This window comes from Antedon mediterranea, chromosome 6 (genome assembly GCF_964355755.1).
Source record: "Antedon mediterranea chromosome 6, ecAntMedi1.1, whole genome shotgun sequence".
Taxonomy (NCBI): domain Eukaryota; kingdom Metazoa; phylum Echinodermata; class Crinoidea; order Comatulida; family Antedonidae; genus Antedon; species Antedon mediterranea.
Genome location: NC_092675.1, coordinates 18645150 through 18663725, shown reverse-complemented (window position 1 = coordinate 18663725; position 18576 = coordinate 18645150). Strand labels below are relative to the sequence as shown.

General features: G+C 32.6%; 1 protein-coding gene across 1 annotated transcript; it reads left to right on the top strand.

Moving 5' to 3' along the window:
- The first annotated feature begins 8037 nt into the window (after positions 1 to 8037).
- LOC140051106 (hydroxyacyl-coenzyme A dehydrogenase, mitochondrial-like) lies at positions 8038 to 17211 on the top strand. The gene is made up of 8 exons (XM_072096215.1): positions 8038 to 8195; positions 8557 to 8685; positions 9971 to 10128; positions 10818 to 10944; positions 12141 to 12230; positions 15441 to 15513; positions 15936 to 16052; positions 16575 to 17211. The coding sequence occupies exons 1-8, from the start codon at positions 8073 to 8075 to the stop codon at positions 16694 to 16696; spliced, it is 939 nt and encodes a 312-aa protein (XP_071952316.1). The 5' UTR covers positions 8038 to 8072; the 3' UTR covers positions 16697 to 17211.
- Positions 17212 to 18576: the final 1365 nt, after the last annotated feature.

Here is an 18576-nt window from a genome sequence, read left to right as displayed (position 1 = left end):
AATGAATTTAATTACGAATATGTTTATTCCAAAATAGGTTTTTGACATTATTAAATTAGTTTTGGATGGAGGAAGAAATTCTACGCGATGAAATGGCACGGGGTTTTAATTAACTAAATAAATAATACGTACCAATATGATGTCCTGATGATGGGCTGCACGAATCATGTCGGTTAAATACATTTCTTTCGAGGCAATTTTAAAGCCTACTTGATTTTCGTATCAAAATAAATCCCTATGAAGGAAACTAGGACCTAAATATATCCCAACAAACTTATGGAATATAAGCTTTCTTATTTTGTTATTAAAAAGACACCCGTATATAATATATGAATTATATACTGTCAAGAAATTAAAGTAATATATTGAGAAATCGAAGTGTTTTAAGCACGATCAAACGATCAAACGCATACTGTCTCTTTAAATTCAAGATGAAAAAAGTTTCAAAATGAAAGTATTCTGTTAGAACAATCTATACTGTGAAGCAACAATTTATAATAAAATACTTTCTTAATTATTGATCTTGGACCTCATCTATACATTATGTTCAATCACAGTTCAAATGTAGGTCTTTAACTGTAAATATTTTCTGAAAAAAATCTTTAAGGATATCCATTACGCGTGCGTATTAATGGTGAATGTAATAATTCATTGATACATTGAATACTGTGGATTATCAAGTAAATAAAATCAAGATGCAGCAGCTTTGCGAATCATCATTAGGTTCATGGCTATGTTTATACTTGATAGAGTTAATTGAAATGACCGACAAATGCTGCCGCGACCAATTACATTTGCGTCATCATCGCGTCGGTGATCAAACGCATCAGTGGCTAACGCGTTATACGATACTGTCGATATTGAAATGATACAATCAAAATTAATGTTTGACAGATTCTACATATTTTACAATGATTAAAACGATTACAATATGAAATATGCGAGATCCGTGTAAATAATATGGTTATTGTTAAATTTTAAAATAATGTTAAGATTAAGAATTTTGGACTACATATGTAAATGTTTTACCTAGTGGCCTATGTAATAATAATATTAATATAATATCTGCAGGGACCAGGTGTGCGATTGTTGTTGCTATTTTCCTGGGATGCTTTTTGTAATATTTTATACATAAATTGTCATTGTCATATTCAAGATGAAGTAAAAAGCATTTAACTAGTAAGAGTAGAACCATGACAAAACAAACACAAACATTCTGATATCTACAATGCCTGTACCGTACTATTAAATGCAAATCACCTAATTAGTTCTGAATTAACACAGTGTGATCTAAGCAATGCTATCTGAGATAGTTGTACTGAGTGACAACTTTTAAAACAAGAAACGTAATTGAAAAAAAAAAGAATTTAGAAAGAATAGTTTTGTTTGATGACTAAAACAGTGACAAGCTAGAAATACGGGATCCTTGATAGACTTGGATTTGTGGCCATTTAAGGTAGTTGCACATTGAGAAGAAGTTACACATTGAGGGACAAAATTATAATAATCAACACATGCTATCGACGATATACAAATAGTAGTTATTTAATATGATTGACGAGAGGATGAATAGACACGTAATAGACACGTAAATGATAGGAAATTGCTTTTTGAAGAACGTAAGGCATGCTATCTGTGAGGGAAAAAAGAAGAAAGTTGAGCTATTATTTTCTTTCGTTAATCCTTGTCTACACTATCAAACTGTATGTACCCTAATATAGACATGATGTTATATCACTACCATATTTAAGCAGCACTACCATATATGGGCACATCAGATTTTTTTTTACACATAAAGTTTGATAGTGTAGTAGACAAGGTTTTATATCGTTTATAAACACATGTATTGGTATCTTGGTTAATAATATATGTTGTTTAACTCCCGCTGAAATTAGTGAGGTTTATTGGTGGTCACCATACGTTTTGGTCTGGTCATGAGGGAGGCACTTTCACTAGTAAAAGTGACCGCTGAGTAAATAATTTGGCTTGTCTTACAAATCACAATATGAAGCACATGGACTACACTTTGCAGCTAAGCGCTCTCAATTTCCTGTCATTTTTTTAAAGAAGGTTAGGCCCTAAGGTTTTACAAAATATCAATCTAAAATAAATGTATCGTACTTTACAATGTTACCATATTTTTCACATTTGTTTTACAGTAACACTTTGATCGACACTGATCTGCAAATCCTTCCAGCTAAATTGAACATTTTGAGTCATGTGTCGCTCATTATTGGAAACTATTGAAAGCATCACCTCCCAACATACTGAATACGCATAGTATTATAGTGTTTGTAAACACATTTTAAATGAAAAAATGTAAACGAAACATTTTTTTGTATTTACATGTATTTTATATGAAAATCTCCTGAAACATCATGTTTTCAAGAATTAGGGCCTACTTTTCTCGAATTAATTTTACTGGTTCAAATATTTTCCCATGGAAAATTTAAGGAGGGGTGGAGGGGTGCGTAGTTTTTCCTTGGGGCTGATGTCAATGTATGCTTATTGAATCATCCGCGCCCTAATTGTCCTGCTCAAACTCGGTTCCTGGTCTAAATTTAATATCTGCAAAATTACTCAAACCAAATCACATTCAATTGCCTATTCTTTTGACTACTTTATCGTACGTCGTACGTAGATACCTGAAAATGTGTAAATACAATCCCAGTTTATAAATCCGGTTATAAGTCATTTATAGACCAGTTTTCGTCATTTGTGTACTATTTTAGAAAAGATACCGTACTAACGACCATATAGCTAACTTATAACTAGCTTTTGTAAGGCGCAAATATTGCGTAACTCAATTAACTTACACGCATAAATGTACGTTTTCAATGAATTTTATAGAACCTTCCCAAGCCTCTGAGAAAGACTGATTCTCTATAGATATGAATATTCAATGTTGTCAAATCCTCTTCACCAGGTGTTTTCGCATCGCTACGTGCACACCTTGCAAGTTAATTAGATTTAGTATGTATACAGTATACCGGTAGTAATTACTATGTACTATGGCAAACTCTCATACTTTTACTGCAAGGAAGGTTGAAACAGATTAAAACGCTTTGATATTTTAATATTAGAACGGAATGTGGTAATGAAATACTTTTATTTCAGATAAAAACAGTCCATGGAACAAACAAAGTAACAATTATACGTTTAAAAAGACAGCTCATTCCATTTCTTGTATTTTCGCGCCGCTCATTTAGGCAGTTATATTCAAGAGAACGGAGGCATTAGGAAACAGTTACCATACGGTAGCTTATAGTTTACTACGGCTTAAAAAACGGGTATTTGGAAACTGGGCATGCGCACACCCCCAAAACACGTCTGGGAAAGAGAGTCTACAAAAACGTTTTGCTGATAAATATTAGAGACTTTACGAAACACAATGGGGGAGGGAGTACGACGATAGATTACATGTAGACGGTATCGTGAGATGAGCGGAATTTTTGTAAGAAATAATTCTTGTTAAATTGACTTTAGAACAGAAAAAATACAAAAAAAGTCTATTAAATAATCTGTAGTCTGCTGTATATGATGGATCACCATAAAGCTAAAATGACACGACACGAATAGCACATGTGATATAATGTGACACTGTATTTGCATTGCCATGATACTGATCACATGTGGAGGTCCTATGTAGTGCAGCGCCTATGAATGATTATTTTAATTTTAGCAATGTTATTAATTTCAAATAAAAAAACAGCCTCTTGAAATGTGTTATCATTCGAAGTAATTATTATGTTTTTTAATAATAATAATACATGCCGTAGATACAATATTAATGTATTATAATAAATCAAATCAAACCATACTTCACTCAAAACGTCAAATAAGTTATTTAACTTTCCAATCGATTTTCTATTATTGACACCATTCTCATTATGTATGCTGGTGGTCTGCAGCTCTGGTGCACAGCGATGTTTTAATGTAATAATTCATTTTCACTGATAAATTGGCAAGCTAGTTGTTGAAAATAGATCAGTTTGATTTACTGGTTGTTTGATTGATTCTTTAGTGATTGAGACATTATTGATTTCGACACACTGACCGACATCAACTTGGTTGATTGAATTGACTCCAATTGAAGTTTAAATCGGATAAATTATATAAATAATCCAAATACTTTATATCTACTAATTACTAATTCTGGTTTTGGATTGTTGCGACGTAAGATTGCAAAGAGCTTCATGACATTTAGTCGATACGTCTACTTTAGGGAGGGTATAAAATGCGATGTTTTTTTCTTAACATTAGGATTTTATCTCATTTATTTGGCCATTCCGGGTCAAAATCTCCTTCAACTAATACAGAGGTTTAAGTTATCGTTGTATCATCTGTATTTGTCCAATTTTGACGATCCATTAGTTCCACATTAAAATCTCCATCTCTTTCTACTTGAAGGCTTTCTATATCATTGAACAATTTTGACCTCCTTTTAAATAATATGCAAGCGCATCAATATGTATGCTCATCGTGCAATGAAATCATCGACAGGAATTCGACATAGGCATCGCAATGTTTAATTCGTATGGCCTCTTCAGAGTTTAAACTCAATTTGGCTTAAGTGCACGTTAAAGAACCGTGTCTATGGTTTAACAACTTTTTTTCTATAATTATTCGGAAAACATAGTCAATGTTACTCCAGGATACGATATATAATCTCAATAAAGAACTATTAGTGTAGACGGCGAAAACATTGTTGTATTAGTCTCGAGTGAATGAATGGAAGTGAATAATAGTGGCATAAATGTAAAACAATGACGTGAAGATGAGGACCTTCGCCCTATTGTACTCTATTACATTACCGGCACCGCTTCAATTTAAGACTATTAGTAAAAAAATCACAAAACTGTGTTGTATACAACTAGTGAATTTAAAAATGCTCTGCTGTGAATTTGTTTTACAAGAAGAATAACATATCCATGTTTTAGAATTATTATTAGTATAATGTGAATGGTTTGTGAACATTTTGAATCGATAAAATGTTTATGTAGAATTTCTTGTATCTAGTGGGATATACTCATATAACAACTATGGTACTTTTAGCTAGACACTCGTGAGTAAAAGACCTCGCGTGTGTCACACGAATATTATACACGCGAGCCAAAAGAACATTTTTTAGGTCGTTCTAATGTGTTTAATCTAGGCCTATATAGTAGAATCCAACTATATGGGACACCTTCGGGACTCACTGAAATGTCTTCTGATTGGGGGTTCATACAGCTGCCCCGTATACATCCATACAAGAATCGTTGTCCCCATACGGTTGTCCCAAATGCAATTTTACTGTATATAAAGAATTATGAATATAAGTATACTGTATCAATTATAATTGTACCTATTATACATACTGACCATTATTAGTTATTATTATTAGTAGTTATTTAAGGTTTATAGTTATTTATTCCATTTGGTGTATCATAAAAAAATATTGAAGATGGTATAATCATGTACTGATAATTAGTATTATGATTCAGGATTTCGTATAAATGGTGTTATTATTCATATACTATTATCATTAGTTAGCCTTATGTTGTTATTTGGTTTATTAAAGAACAAGTTTGAAAGTACCTTCGGGTCAGTTTAAATTAAGAATAGCAAAGATATTTCACTTGCAATTTGAGATTTAATCAATGATACGTGCAATAACATGTAGTGCCATATATAGACTTATCACATTTCATGTTCAAATAATTATTATTTGAAAAGAGCAACGTTCATTCTGTTATAGTTATTGGGAACGTATTTATATTATACGACTTATAATTACTTTTAAATGTAATAATTCTAAAAGAAAAATGGAATTTTAACTTCGCTTCAATCAAATATAAGAAGTCATTAACATTTAATGTAATAACAGTACTCTAACATGAGTATACATTGTAAGAACTGGTCCAATGTTTCACCCTAACGAACTCAAACCGATTTAATAATTCATCAACTGCACATCAATTAAACTATGTATTCTTACAAACATTGTTCTTGTGCTAATACCCCTTTCAAATCGCTTTACAAACTCCCGAATTTACACAAATGGTGTACCATTGTATACAAGGAGAACTCACAAGTTACCCATCAGGACTGTTTTGTGCTATTTTTGTACTATGTCCACTTTTGATTGATGGCTTTAGAATGAAAGACTTTTTTTTAATACATGACAAAAGTTTTGCTAGTCGACTTGAAATTGGTAGGCGTTAGGTAAAGCTATATACATTTTTGATATAATATTTGGCAAAATGAACATAGGCCTAAATTTTTATTTGTTTTTTTTTATTGGTAGAGCTTATAGGATGTTGCTGTATGGTTTTGAGAAGACTTTTTTTGTTTAGGTGCTATCAACATTAGAATTAACTTTATTTTAAACGATTTTATTTCCATGGTCGTGTCATTCAACTAAGTAAACAAAGGTATAAATACATAACCAAATATCAAATCACCGAAAAACAATATCCATATAATTAAATAAAGCTGGTAGAATATTTTATTTTCATATATTTAACTAACCTACTGTGAATTAAGACACTGATACTTTTGACATCGAACCTGACGTTTGAAACTGCCAGGCTAAAGACGTCAATTAGGCCTATACTATATAGGCCTACAACAAAATTAAAACAAACAAATTGTTCAGGAACAGGTTCAGTCTCCTTATATAAGCAATAATTTGAAAAACCCAGATCATAATTGCTTAAAGAAAACAATGTGAAAATTTAATTTGAGTGTAACATTTTTGTAGACAAACTTTATTGCCAGATGTTTCATACTTGTCGTGCGCACTACGGATGCAACGCGAGGCGAAGTGTACGACTATGTAGGCCTTTTACGATTAAGTCACATATTTTGTATACAACTCAGTATAATCTGCTTTGTGGGTGGTAGTACGGCTTTTGACTCGTGATATTGCTAGGAGTTACTGGATTTTATTTCAACATATGAAAGTTTACGTAAAAGAAGGGCTTAATAACCATACATTGTTTCAGTTGCACTCGTTAAAGATTCGTACATTTTGTATTATTGGATTTTTCCATTATCGCCTTTTCTTCGGAGAGTTTCGATCTTCACGGCTAATTTCAACTCGTTATCCAATCCGAAGTCGAATTGACATTGGCTGTATAATCTAATAAAATACTAGGTTAAATCAAATTACCGAAGAACAACAAACACTTGGAAAATATATAGTTTCAGCTAATGACATCATAGATGATTATACTTAAGGCTATCAACATTTGACAGCAATGTGTCACTTTGTGTCTGTACCTAATTCTTTGATCTTTACAGCTACATTAGACTATCAAAAAGTATTGGTAAAAAACATGTATTACAATTACAGTTCCTCGCATGTTACACGCATTTCATTAGGGTCAGTGTGCATTGCCTTTCCTTTGAGGTATTGAACCGCAAGGGCCATACCCAAAATACTACGCGAGTTTATAGACCGCAGTAGGCATACTGTGTTCATGCTGGAATAAGTGAAATAAAATTGGACGTACATTCGCCAAGTAAAATTGTGGTCATTTTGATAGCCTACTCATTGTGTGTATGTGTAGGTGTGGATGCGTGCAATAGCAACAATCTGTCGAACGCAGAGGGAAATGAAGGTGTGGTATTTATGTCTAATTGGATCCAAGATGACAGATAAATGTTAAATTGTATAAAAACCTTCATTAATTCTGATACTGCAAATAGGCATATTACGTATACTATAGTAGGAAACATACTTAAACTTATATAAAATTAAGTGACTCTCTTAGTTAAATTAGTTTACGCAAGGCACATGATAACTTACTTTCCATGTTAAATGGTGATAATTGAATATTTGAAGTAGTCACGATAACATTATAAAACCAATAAATGTAGGAAGATATGGCAGTTAAAATGAAAATGAGCTGGTCCGAATCGCTTCAACAACTACTATCAAATAACTATTGTTATCCAAAACCAAATTCTTCATTAATATAATTATGCCCGCTAAAAAAGTTATAGAATCAGGGAAAGAAAGAGGGCGCTCTCTTTTTAAAAACTGGTTGCTCATCGCGTTGCATGTGTCTTTTTTCATTCTGAAAATGTCATTTATAAACCTTACAAAAAATTGTACTAGAGGCCTATCGACCTCAGTAGCTCGAATGGCGGCTATTAAAAATGTAACTATCATTGGCGGGGGTCAAATGGGTGCTGGAATTGCTCAGGTAAAAATATTTTTGATGTAACTAGGTTAGGACTGGGCTAGGCCTATTCTAGTATAGCCTAGGCCTGGCCCTAGCCTAGCTAGGCCTAGGCCTAGAGGGGCCTAGCGTTACTACTTTTCACAGCTGCGGGACAAAGCCGGGCAGGGTAGTACTAGTAGTATGTAGACCTAGGCTAGGGCCTAGCCGCGTAATAATAGACTATGCCTAGATAAATAAGCCTTTATTTTTGCATTATTTGTTTATTATTACAGTGTTATTAGGCCTACAGCTTAGTAGCTAGGCCTATTTTTATTAAAAGATGGAGGATTGTAATGATTTTAAATTGATAAGTTTCTAACAAATAACATACTGTCCTTTCCAGGTAGCTGCACAGACCGGCCATCATGTTGTAGTTGTTGACCAGTCTGATGAGATTTTGGGGAAATCTGTTGCTGGAATTCAGAAAAGTTTAGCAAGAGTTGCAAAAAAGAAATATGCAGATGATCCTGCTGTAAGTTATTTGTTGATTTGTTTCCAAATACCATCCATGTGTATCTTCATTCTATTTTGTAAAACAAAGGCAGGCCATTTGAAGACAAGCCCACTGGGTTTCTTTTCAAGATAGTAATGCTAATGGTCTTCTTTTCTTTTTGAATGTACTGTATTTAAATGTCAAAGAAATAGACATTTATTTAGTGTTTTCTAGATAGTATTTTTATTGCACCTCTTTTCTCTTGTCTGCTTCCTTGGCAAATATGCCAACGTTGAGTTGAGATTGGCAGGGATGTCTAAATACATTATATTTTTAGTAGTAATTCATAAAATGTACAGCATTCATTAGAAAAAAGCTTCCTTTTCAGTGTGTAAAGTAAGTACGAAAAGAAGCCCATCTTGAAAAGACGCCCACCCAAATAATACTACAAAAATAAGAAGCTCATGGGCTTCTTTTGAGGTTTTATGGTGTACACAAATAGTACCATATGAATCCTAAAAGTAGGCCTACTTAACTCCCGCTTACAGTAAATAAAAAAGTAAGTTAAATTAATTTTAGTCTTCAAAAGTGCCTAAAACACTTGAAGAAGCAACCTGAAGAAAACAATCTTATTCAATGTTATAACCGACTACAGTACCATTATCTCAAAACCTCAACCATGTTAGCCCATGTGCTATAAAAGAAAAAGTAAATCTTTATATCTGCCATAATTGTGGTAACTCTTTACATTTTTGGCCTGAAGCCTAGAACTAAAATTCTTTTAGGATAAGGGAAATAATTACTATGAACTTCATTAATAGTCAACACCAGCAGCAGAAGAATAACCAGGCGTACTGAACATCACAAAGGCAGAATCATTATGTTGTTAATACTAATTTACGCTAAGTAGGCTTACTACCTGCATTTTTTTTAAACTCCAGACTTCAGTGTATTTTTAGATCATTAGAGTACTGTAATTACTAGCAGTTCTTTTTTTGCAGATTTTTGGAATGTTATGGTATCTAGCTTGTTTATGATCCTGTTATTTTGAGATGATTGTTTATATAGTGCTCCTTCAATACTTTCAAAATAAAAACAATTGTAAAAATGAATGCATCTAGTACAGAATATTATTCTTGTTAAACAGGACTAATACTGTAATACAAAATTGCATGCAAGCTTTTGGAATAAACAGTTTAGCATTGTTTAAACACAAAATTACTGCAAAACATCATACACTGTATTGTTAATGAGTTGGTTTTATGTCATTTACTATTTTGAATATTAACACATCAATTACCTCTGATTTATTTATATGATACAGGGAGGTGAAAGTTTCATGAAGACCACAATGGGTCAGATATCAACAGAAACAGATCCTGAGGCAGCAGTGAAAGAAGCAGACTTAGTGATCGAAGCCATCGTTGAAAACATCAAAATCAAGCAAGACCTCTTTGAAAAACTTGATAAAGTGGCACCACAGTACTGTACACATCCTTGTGGTTTATTTGAATGTGCTAAGACCGTGTTTCCGCAGCCAAAACCAAATTATCTGTTAATTTTTTAACCAATAAAGTGCGCATGATCAGTCATTATCAAACAACCAGATGCACAATCACATCGCAACAATTTGGCCTCCGGGTAAAAGGTTAAAAATAATCGCATTTATATCCGTTAATTATCTGATTTGAATGAGGTAATTATCGGTTAATTTTTCTTGAGTGGAATCGGTTAAACCCTGTTTCCACTGGGAGTTTATCGGTTAATTATCAGTTATTTTTTATCGATTCATTTTTGGCTGTGGAAACACGGCCTAAGTAAAAACCCTATTGCTAACAAAGTTTCCCCTGAATAGTGGGGTCCCGTAAATTGTGTTAAAAAAATTAATTTCCCCTTGTTTATTTCACAGGTAATTGTCCTCTGAATTAGTCGTTACATAGTGACTAATAATCGCACCCTATCACACCACCTCCTTCCCCAACTCTAAATCTGAAACTAGTTTTATTTAACATCAGTATTTGTGTAAATTTTATCCATTTCAGTACATTTAATTGGGAAATATTATATCTATTATAACTAATTATATCAACATTTAAAATGTCTTTTATCATCTATCTAATTGACCAACTTCTCTTATGATTCTCATATGTGTTCATTATTTTGTTTTTCAGAAATGCAATTTTTGCTAGTAACACATCGTCTTTACCAATTTCGGAAATAGCACAAACTTCTCAACGTAAGAGCAAATTCGGAGGGCTACACTTCTTTAATCCTGTGCCAGTGATGAAGTTAGTAGAGGTAAACACAATTTAAGTACAGTACTACCAAAATATGGACACATGTGATTGTAAATATGGTTTTTATCTAATATTGTTACCTGTTGTGTGTGTTTAGTGAGTGAGTGCAGCTCAATTGTTTTAAAGCTCAGGTACAGGCATGAATTTTAAATATAATATTTGGTTAATTGTACATAAATCAAATATTTGTAACAGAAATCGAGACGAAAAAACATGAATTTCCCTTAATATGGTCAAATACAAAATTTGGCAAAATTCTTCCATAAAAACCAGAAAGACTTTTTTTCAGTAGTTAGGTAGTTAACCTAATGTAATAACATGTCTGGTGACTCCTTAGACGGTGAAAAAAGATGGTGGATATACGGTGGAGAATTTTTGCTATAGCATGAAAATAAAAATCTGAAGTTGAATAAAAATATCAGAAATGTAATATTCTAGTTATATTACCTACTGTATATTTAGCCATCTGATAATATTTTTTACCACACCATTTATTTTTCATAGCTTTTTAAAATGCCTCTCTATTTACAAAATTTGTGTACAAAAGAATAGAGATTTTACTGTGTAATTTGAACTATCCCCCCAACTGATATGAAAGTGCTTATTTTCAACAAGCTTGTGTAACACAAATAAAATCCCAAAAATTATGAAACATAGGGGAAACTATAGATCGATAATTATTGGAATGTATGATCAATATAAATTTTTTGCCCGCACCTGGCCTTTAACACACTATTTGATAAATAATGTACTAACAACTTATTAATAGGTTTGAGTTATAAAATAATAAAAACTATATAAAATAACAAACCGAAATAAGCAAGAGAAAAAACATGGTAAGCATAACACTGTAGCTTGGTGGTTAACAGGCTTGCCTTCCAATCCCAAGGTCCAGGGTTCAATCCTGTCCTAGTGCAGAGAAGTAACACACGGCTCTTTTAACTCCACTCCCTAAACCTCAAATGAGACTTGGTTTATAAGCATGATACATTTTGAAATATATAATATCTTTTTTTAAATATATATATATTATCCATTCTGTAATTGGCGAGTTACTCGCTGTTGGATGCGCATGAAATTAAAAAAAATAAGGTAAATATTGAGTACATGTTGAAGCTAACATTTCATGATTATTGTAGATGACATATAATATTGTTTATTCACGATTCAAGGACGTCTGGCCTTTTTTCCCTTCAGGTAGTAAGAATTGATGAAACTAGTGATGAAACATTTAATAGTCTGGTTGCTTTTGGACAAGCTGTAGGCAAAACTACAGTGTCATGCAAAGTATGTATACAAATATTTAACATCTACACCTTTATATTATTTTGAGAGAACATTTTCTTGTATTCATTTTAATGCTAGAAGCATAAAAAAAAATGTTGATAACCTCACATCCTGTTTAGATTCCATAAATTTTAATTTTGATGTAATTTCTGTATCTGAAACATGGATGAAACATGAAAACCCTCTTATTAATATTCCTAACTCTATTACTTTTAAACTACGTACGTACAAGTGTGGTGGCGTTCTTATGTATGTCAGAGACGGTCTTTCTTTTAAAACAAGAGCCGATTTGTCATCCAGTCCATACTTCTGTGAATCCCATTTTACCGAAATAAAAACCAATGATAAGAATATAATTGTTGGTACTATATATAGGCCTCATATAATTAACATTCCATATTTTAACGAGCAACTTGATTTATTAATTAAAAGACTTTCCAAAGAAAATAAGCGTATCTATATTTTAGGTGATTTTAATGTTGATGTACTTAAATTTGAGTATGATAATAATATAAAAGATTTTGTTAATTGCCTTTTTAATAATTTTCCTATATCAGTCTTATTCATAGACCTACACGGATTACTCTCCTCTCTACGCTTTTAGACAATATTATTACATCTCCCAGTTTTTAACATCTCAAGTAAAGCTAAAACTAATACTAACATTAATAATAATATAAAACGCACGTTTAGGCAAATTAACGTTAATAATATTAATAAATTTCGCACTGACCTATTAAATTGTTCCTGGGACGATGTCATCAATGCCCGGGACCCCAACGTAGCATGTGATTTATTCTTAAGCAAATACTCTTTTCTGTACAACAAGCATTTCCCTCTTATTAATCAATCTAAAAAGAAAATCAAACTTAAGCCTTTGATCACTGATGGTTTATTGAAATCAATTAATTAAGCACAAACTGTATTCTAAAAGCCTCTGACATCCTAATCATGTTAATATAACTAAATTGAAAGTTATCGTAATAAATTTAATTTAATTTTGAAAACTGTAAAGAAAGATTATTATACTAATAAATTTAGCGAACTAAAAAACAACATCAAAGGTACTGTACTTGGCGTGTCATCAATTCTCTCCTCAAACTGCGTAAAAACTAATAACTTCGATAATATTGAAATGAACTTTGAGGGTAAGTTAACTAAAGATCCCTCAAAAACTGCAAATCTTTTTAATGACCACTTCACTAGTATCGGACCTAAATTAGCTCATAAAATCACTAATTCTGGTTCTAATATCTCGATCCCCCATTAATTAATTTGTTTTTTCCCAGTAGTTAAAGAAGAAATTCTAAAAATTTTTAACTCCTTTAAGAATAATAAGGCCCCTGGCATTGATGACATCAATAACAAAGTCGTGAAGCAATCTATATACCCAATTCTTTTCCCTCTTTCGCACATTTTAAACTTTGTCCCTCTTGTGGCGTATTCCCGAACGGCATGAAGATTGCTAAAGTAACTCCTATTTTCAAGAAAGGTGACAAAAGTGACCCTAATAACTATCATTCCATATCAATTCTACTACCTTTATTTTTCAAAATCCTTGAAAAAATTATTTATGATCGTACATATAATTTTATCAAAAAACATAATATCCTTTATAATAAGCAATTTGGTTTTAGAAAACAATATTCTACATGTTTCGCCTTAATTGACCTTATAAATAATATTTCTGATTCAATTGAAAGCAAAGTTTTTTTACTGGAATTTTCATTTACCTTTCTAAGACATTCGATACTATCAATCACAGTATTCTTATTTCCAAATTATTTAATTACGGTATCCGTCGATCTTCTCTTAACCTATTTAAAGACTACCTTAGCAACCGACAACAATGTACAAAGATTAATTCTTCACTTTCAAATTTTAAACATCTTACTTGCGGTGTCCCCCAGGGTTCCCTCTTACTTGCGGTGTCCCCCAGGGTTCCCTCCTCGGTCCTCTTTATTTCTTCTTTACGTAAATGATTTACCAAACTCATCTAAAGATTTAACGTTCTACCTTTACGTTGATGACACCACCATATGTGACCCGATCTGGCAAAACCCTACTTTTGTCGTGAATTGTCTATTTTACTATGGTATAAACAAATACAGGCTACAGCTATTGCAGAACACGCCGAACACTTTACTTTGAATATTAAAATCGTTTTTATTCCAATTTAGGACATGCTGTGTGTAAAATGAAAATAACCTCACAAAAATGTAAACAACTTTTTATTTCCGCGCGTAGAGCGTATAACATCTAGCGCGTTGACCAATAACGTTTGTTATTGCGATGATGCGCCATAGCAACACACACAGTTCGCTGTTCCAGAAACTTCGAAGAACCGAATTTTCTGAAATTATGTCATAGTAAATCAAAGTTTTCATTGGTTCCTTCTTTAAACTCCGCCCTAATACTTCCATATTTGGAATGTCAAATGGATGAGCTTTATTTTGATGTGTGACCTTTCAACATTGTGCAGCGAACTGGCGATCAAAATGTCGTCAAACTCGGCAACTTTCAACGCAAAATTTTAGCGTAGATCGTGAATAAATTGTTAGGCTTGAGGAAAATACATGTTTTTAAAACTCTCTTTTTTCATAATTTTAATTAAATTTTGGGAGTTTAAATCAGGTAGACGTATTCTTAAATAGTGAAACATTTCGAAAATGCAAAAACATGAAATCTGCCAGGGTAGTCGATTTGGACTTATTCTGACTGATTACGTGAATTTTGAATTGCCGACAAAGAGAGGGTTTTGCGAGATCGGGTCACATATTTTATTCAAATTCAAATCTTGATTCCCTCTTTTTTTTCTTTCTGTGCTAATTTACCATTACAGACCTTCCAACAAGTAAAAAAAAATGGGTTGCCAAATGTATTTTCCGCCTTTGCCATCACTGGAAAATGCTGCTATTTATATGTCCAAGAATTTGTTTCTGTAATGTAGTAGTGCCCTCTGTAGTTTGGTGTGTTTTTGTTCTGTAGCACCTTTTGTTTGATCATAAATTCTGTCTTCCGTATAAAAAGAAATAATTTTGGGGCAAATACTTTTATTTTTGTCTGGACATTTTGGCCTTCCTGTCAAGAAGGAAGATTCAATTGGTAAAACATGTTTACTCATTCTTGTACCGCATGTAATATTTATATCCTCTTTTTTATAGTGACTAGTTATTCTTTGATATACTAAACTATTATTGTTAATTGCAGGATACACCTGGATTTATTGTTAATCGACTACTTGTGCCTTACCTTATGGAAGCTGTTAGGTTATTCGACAGAGGTAAGTACAACCCCCCTTTTTTCCCCTAGTTTATGACTGCTAGAATTCGATGGTTGTTACGCATGGTTTCAACCGTACCTGGAAGGAAATTGTAAAACTGTCTGTTATAACATTATGTGACATTCATTTGATAATATATTTTAATTTTTAACTTTTTGTACACTTGTTCATAAATCTATATAGAGTAATAAAACTGTACACTTGATAAAACGTCTTCTTCGCACATTCAGTCCTGAAACAAAAATCTTTATTTTAATATCTTTCTGTGTCTGAGTACACTTATCATTTGAAATATTTATTTTGAAATTCCCATTAATGGTTTTAAAGCCTACTGTTATGTTATATCATCTATTTTTCCTTCATCTATTCCAACAAACCAACAGTAATCAAGTTTTCGTTGATATTTTTACTTCAACATTTAGGCGATGCCAGTGCACGAGACATCGATGTTGGAATGAAGTTAGGAGCTGGACATCCAATGGGTCCATTTGAACTAATTGATTACGTTGGCCTTGATGTCACTAAATTTATTATGGATGGTAAGTAAACAGTTTAACCATAATACTGTACTTTTAAGGGTTGTGCAATGAATTTAGCAAAGAAAAATTATTGATAAATGATATTAATGTTGATGATCATTTTGGATGTCATTAAAGTAACATGCTCTTGACTCTTAACTATTTAACTTACCGTTGAAAACTAAAGAGTACAATGTCTTCAATGAAGATTCCACCTACCTCCACTTAAAATTCTTCACAAGATGCTGCTTTTCTGTCAAAGGGACCAGCCTTCTTTCTCTCCTTGAATAGGCAAAATAAGCTTCCCTATAAGGAAGCCAGGCCTCCTAGTAGTGGAGTCAAAGTATTCTAGTAGCAGATTGTAAGCTTCTCCAACAAAGATTAGTTACCCTGTCAAGAGAAGCATGGTTTCCTTATAGGACGGTAGAGAACCACATTACTCATTAGCTTCACCAATAAATACTACCTAAAGGCTACCTCTGCAATGCTACCATAACATAGTGTACTGCTTCTTTTATTTTTATTTTGTTTACCTTTATCTAGGATGGCACGAGAAATATCCAGACAACGCTTTATTCAATCCCAGCCCCTCAGTAGACAAACTTGTGTCCGAGGGAAAACTAGGTGTTAAGACCGGAGAAGGATTCTACAGTTATAAGAAATAAATGATTTAAACAGAATAATAATATTAGTAACAGTAAATGAATAAAGTATATTAAATTACTAGTTTTGATAATTTTACATTATTGCAAGAACCACCTTGTTGTTTTGAGGGGATGTTATTGTAAGAAAATTGTCTTTATACCTTAAATTGTATTTGATTATTATATAATCATTAGGTGAAGCTTGTCTGTTTCATCTTGTCCTATGTTTTTTACTTTTAATAATGAAGTAGGTTGCAAGTCACGGAACAAAAGGCAACGATACAGCAGACATCAAAATAAATAAAAAATATTTCCATTGTATTTGTGATAATCAGGAATCACATCCACCAATTATCCACATTATTAAATATACAGTGCTTCTTCAGATGTTGTGGTGCATTGACAAAACATTTCCTATGTAACAAGTAACGTATTTATAATTATTATATTTTTTTTCAACGTTATTACATGGAATAAATTATATGGAGGACTGAGATCAACTTTCAGCGGAGAGAATAAATGTATTCTGAAATGAATTATTCAGTGTGTATTTTTTTATTTTTTTTTGATAAAAAAATACGATGGCATCACCCAATATTTGATAATTGAATTGACGCTTGGTGTTGAAAAAGTGACAAATATTACTAGACCCAGAATACGTAAATATTTCCTCCAGTAATATACTGTTTATTTTTAGTTGTAAATCAACATTTCTAATTGAGATGACTCCCTCGCACCATTTCGTTTTGATATATTGCCCCCCCCCCCCCACTCCCCTAAAAAAACAAAATGTTACATATATTATTTTTTTCATATGCCTGTGAATTTAACTGTTTATTTTCTCTTTTGTAAGTGAAATCATTACTTTGAACGTGAATCGGCTATTCAAATCTGAATTGTTTATGTTTTGGGGGGACAATACACCTTTAATGTGTACGTTGGCGTGATTAATTTCTACATTCTGCAACAGTTGCGTTGGTGTGTTTTAGACGAAAATATTGACAAAGATAATACATTAACGTCGTCCAAACAATTTGCCTCTGGAATGTTTATTAGTGATACTGTCGTTCGTTAATGTTAGAGAGATTGTAATCAGAATCAGCAGTGAGACTTAACAGTTTCATTGCTGTTTCTGAGAAAATGATGAACCGTTGCACACATTACATTAAATTGTACATTTCGTGCAACGTATAGTATTTGACATGATCGAGACATGCAAGTTTTCACAGATGTTCGTTGTTCCACAAATGAGAAAAAAAATCATGACTCGAACTGGGCTAGTTGCATCTCATCCCAGTGCTGTTTCTCCACATACTACTGTATATATATTTTCAAAGTATCAGGAATATTTGGTAATAGTTGTGCCTGTATCATGTAAGGTTAGGTTAAGGGTTGTTAAATGTTCTTGTATTACCAAATATTCATATGCTTCGGAAATAGAAAACGAGAATCGACTACTAGTTCGTAGTCCTATTGACCATTTACTTCTGCATGTTCCTAGCTTGAAAGGGGAACATCAAGTAAAAGCGCCTGTTTGTTCAATAGGTCTAATGTATAATTATTTAATTGTCAACCCGTAATTGGTGTGCCTTATACCTGTTGATTATAAGAATAAAACACGTCCGTTGTCCACTTGTTTTTTATGTGGGATATCATGAAAATACGTTTTTTCAATGAAGAGGCTTAGTGTCATTAGCCGCACTACGTGATCTATTTTGATCGGAACCTTGATATCCAATTGACTCAAAGCCCCAAAGCAGTAAGGTTATTATTGTAATATTTTCATTAACCACTTTGTAATACGAATAATTACAATAATAGTAACAATCAGCCGCAAGCCTTAATGACATACCGCATCTTTCCCCCCTAATATCGTACCCTCATATTCATCACTTTATATC

What these genes read in the sequence shown, in the direction of transcription:
- LOC140051106 (XM_072096215.1), top strand. Translation starts at nt 8,073, where the DNA reads ATGTCATTTATAAACCTTACAAAAAATTGTACTAGAGGCCTATCGACC. An exon ending in TGTTAGGTTATTCGACAGAG is followed by an intron (nt 15,514 to 15,935) that starts GTAAGTACAACC and finishes TTCAACATTTAG; the next exon opens with GCGATGCCAGTGCACGAGAC. An exon ending in CACTAAATTTATTATGGATG is followed by an intron (nt 16,053 to 16,574) that starts GTAAGTAAACAG and finishes ACCTTTATCTAG; the next exon opens with GATGGCACGAGAAATATCCA.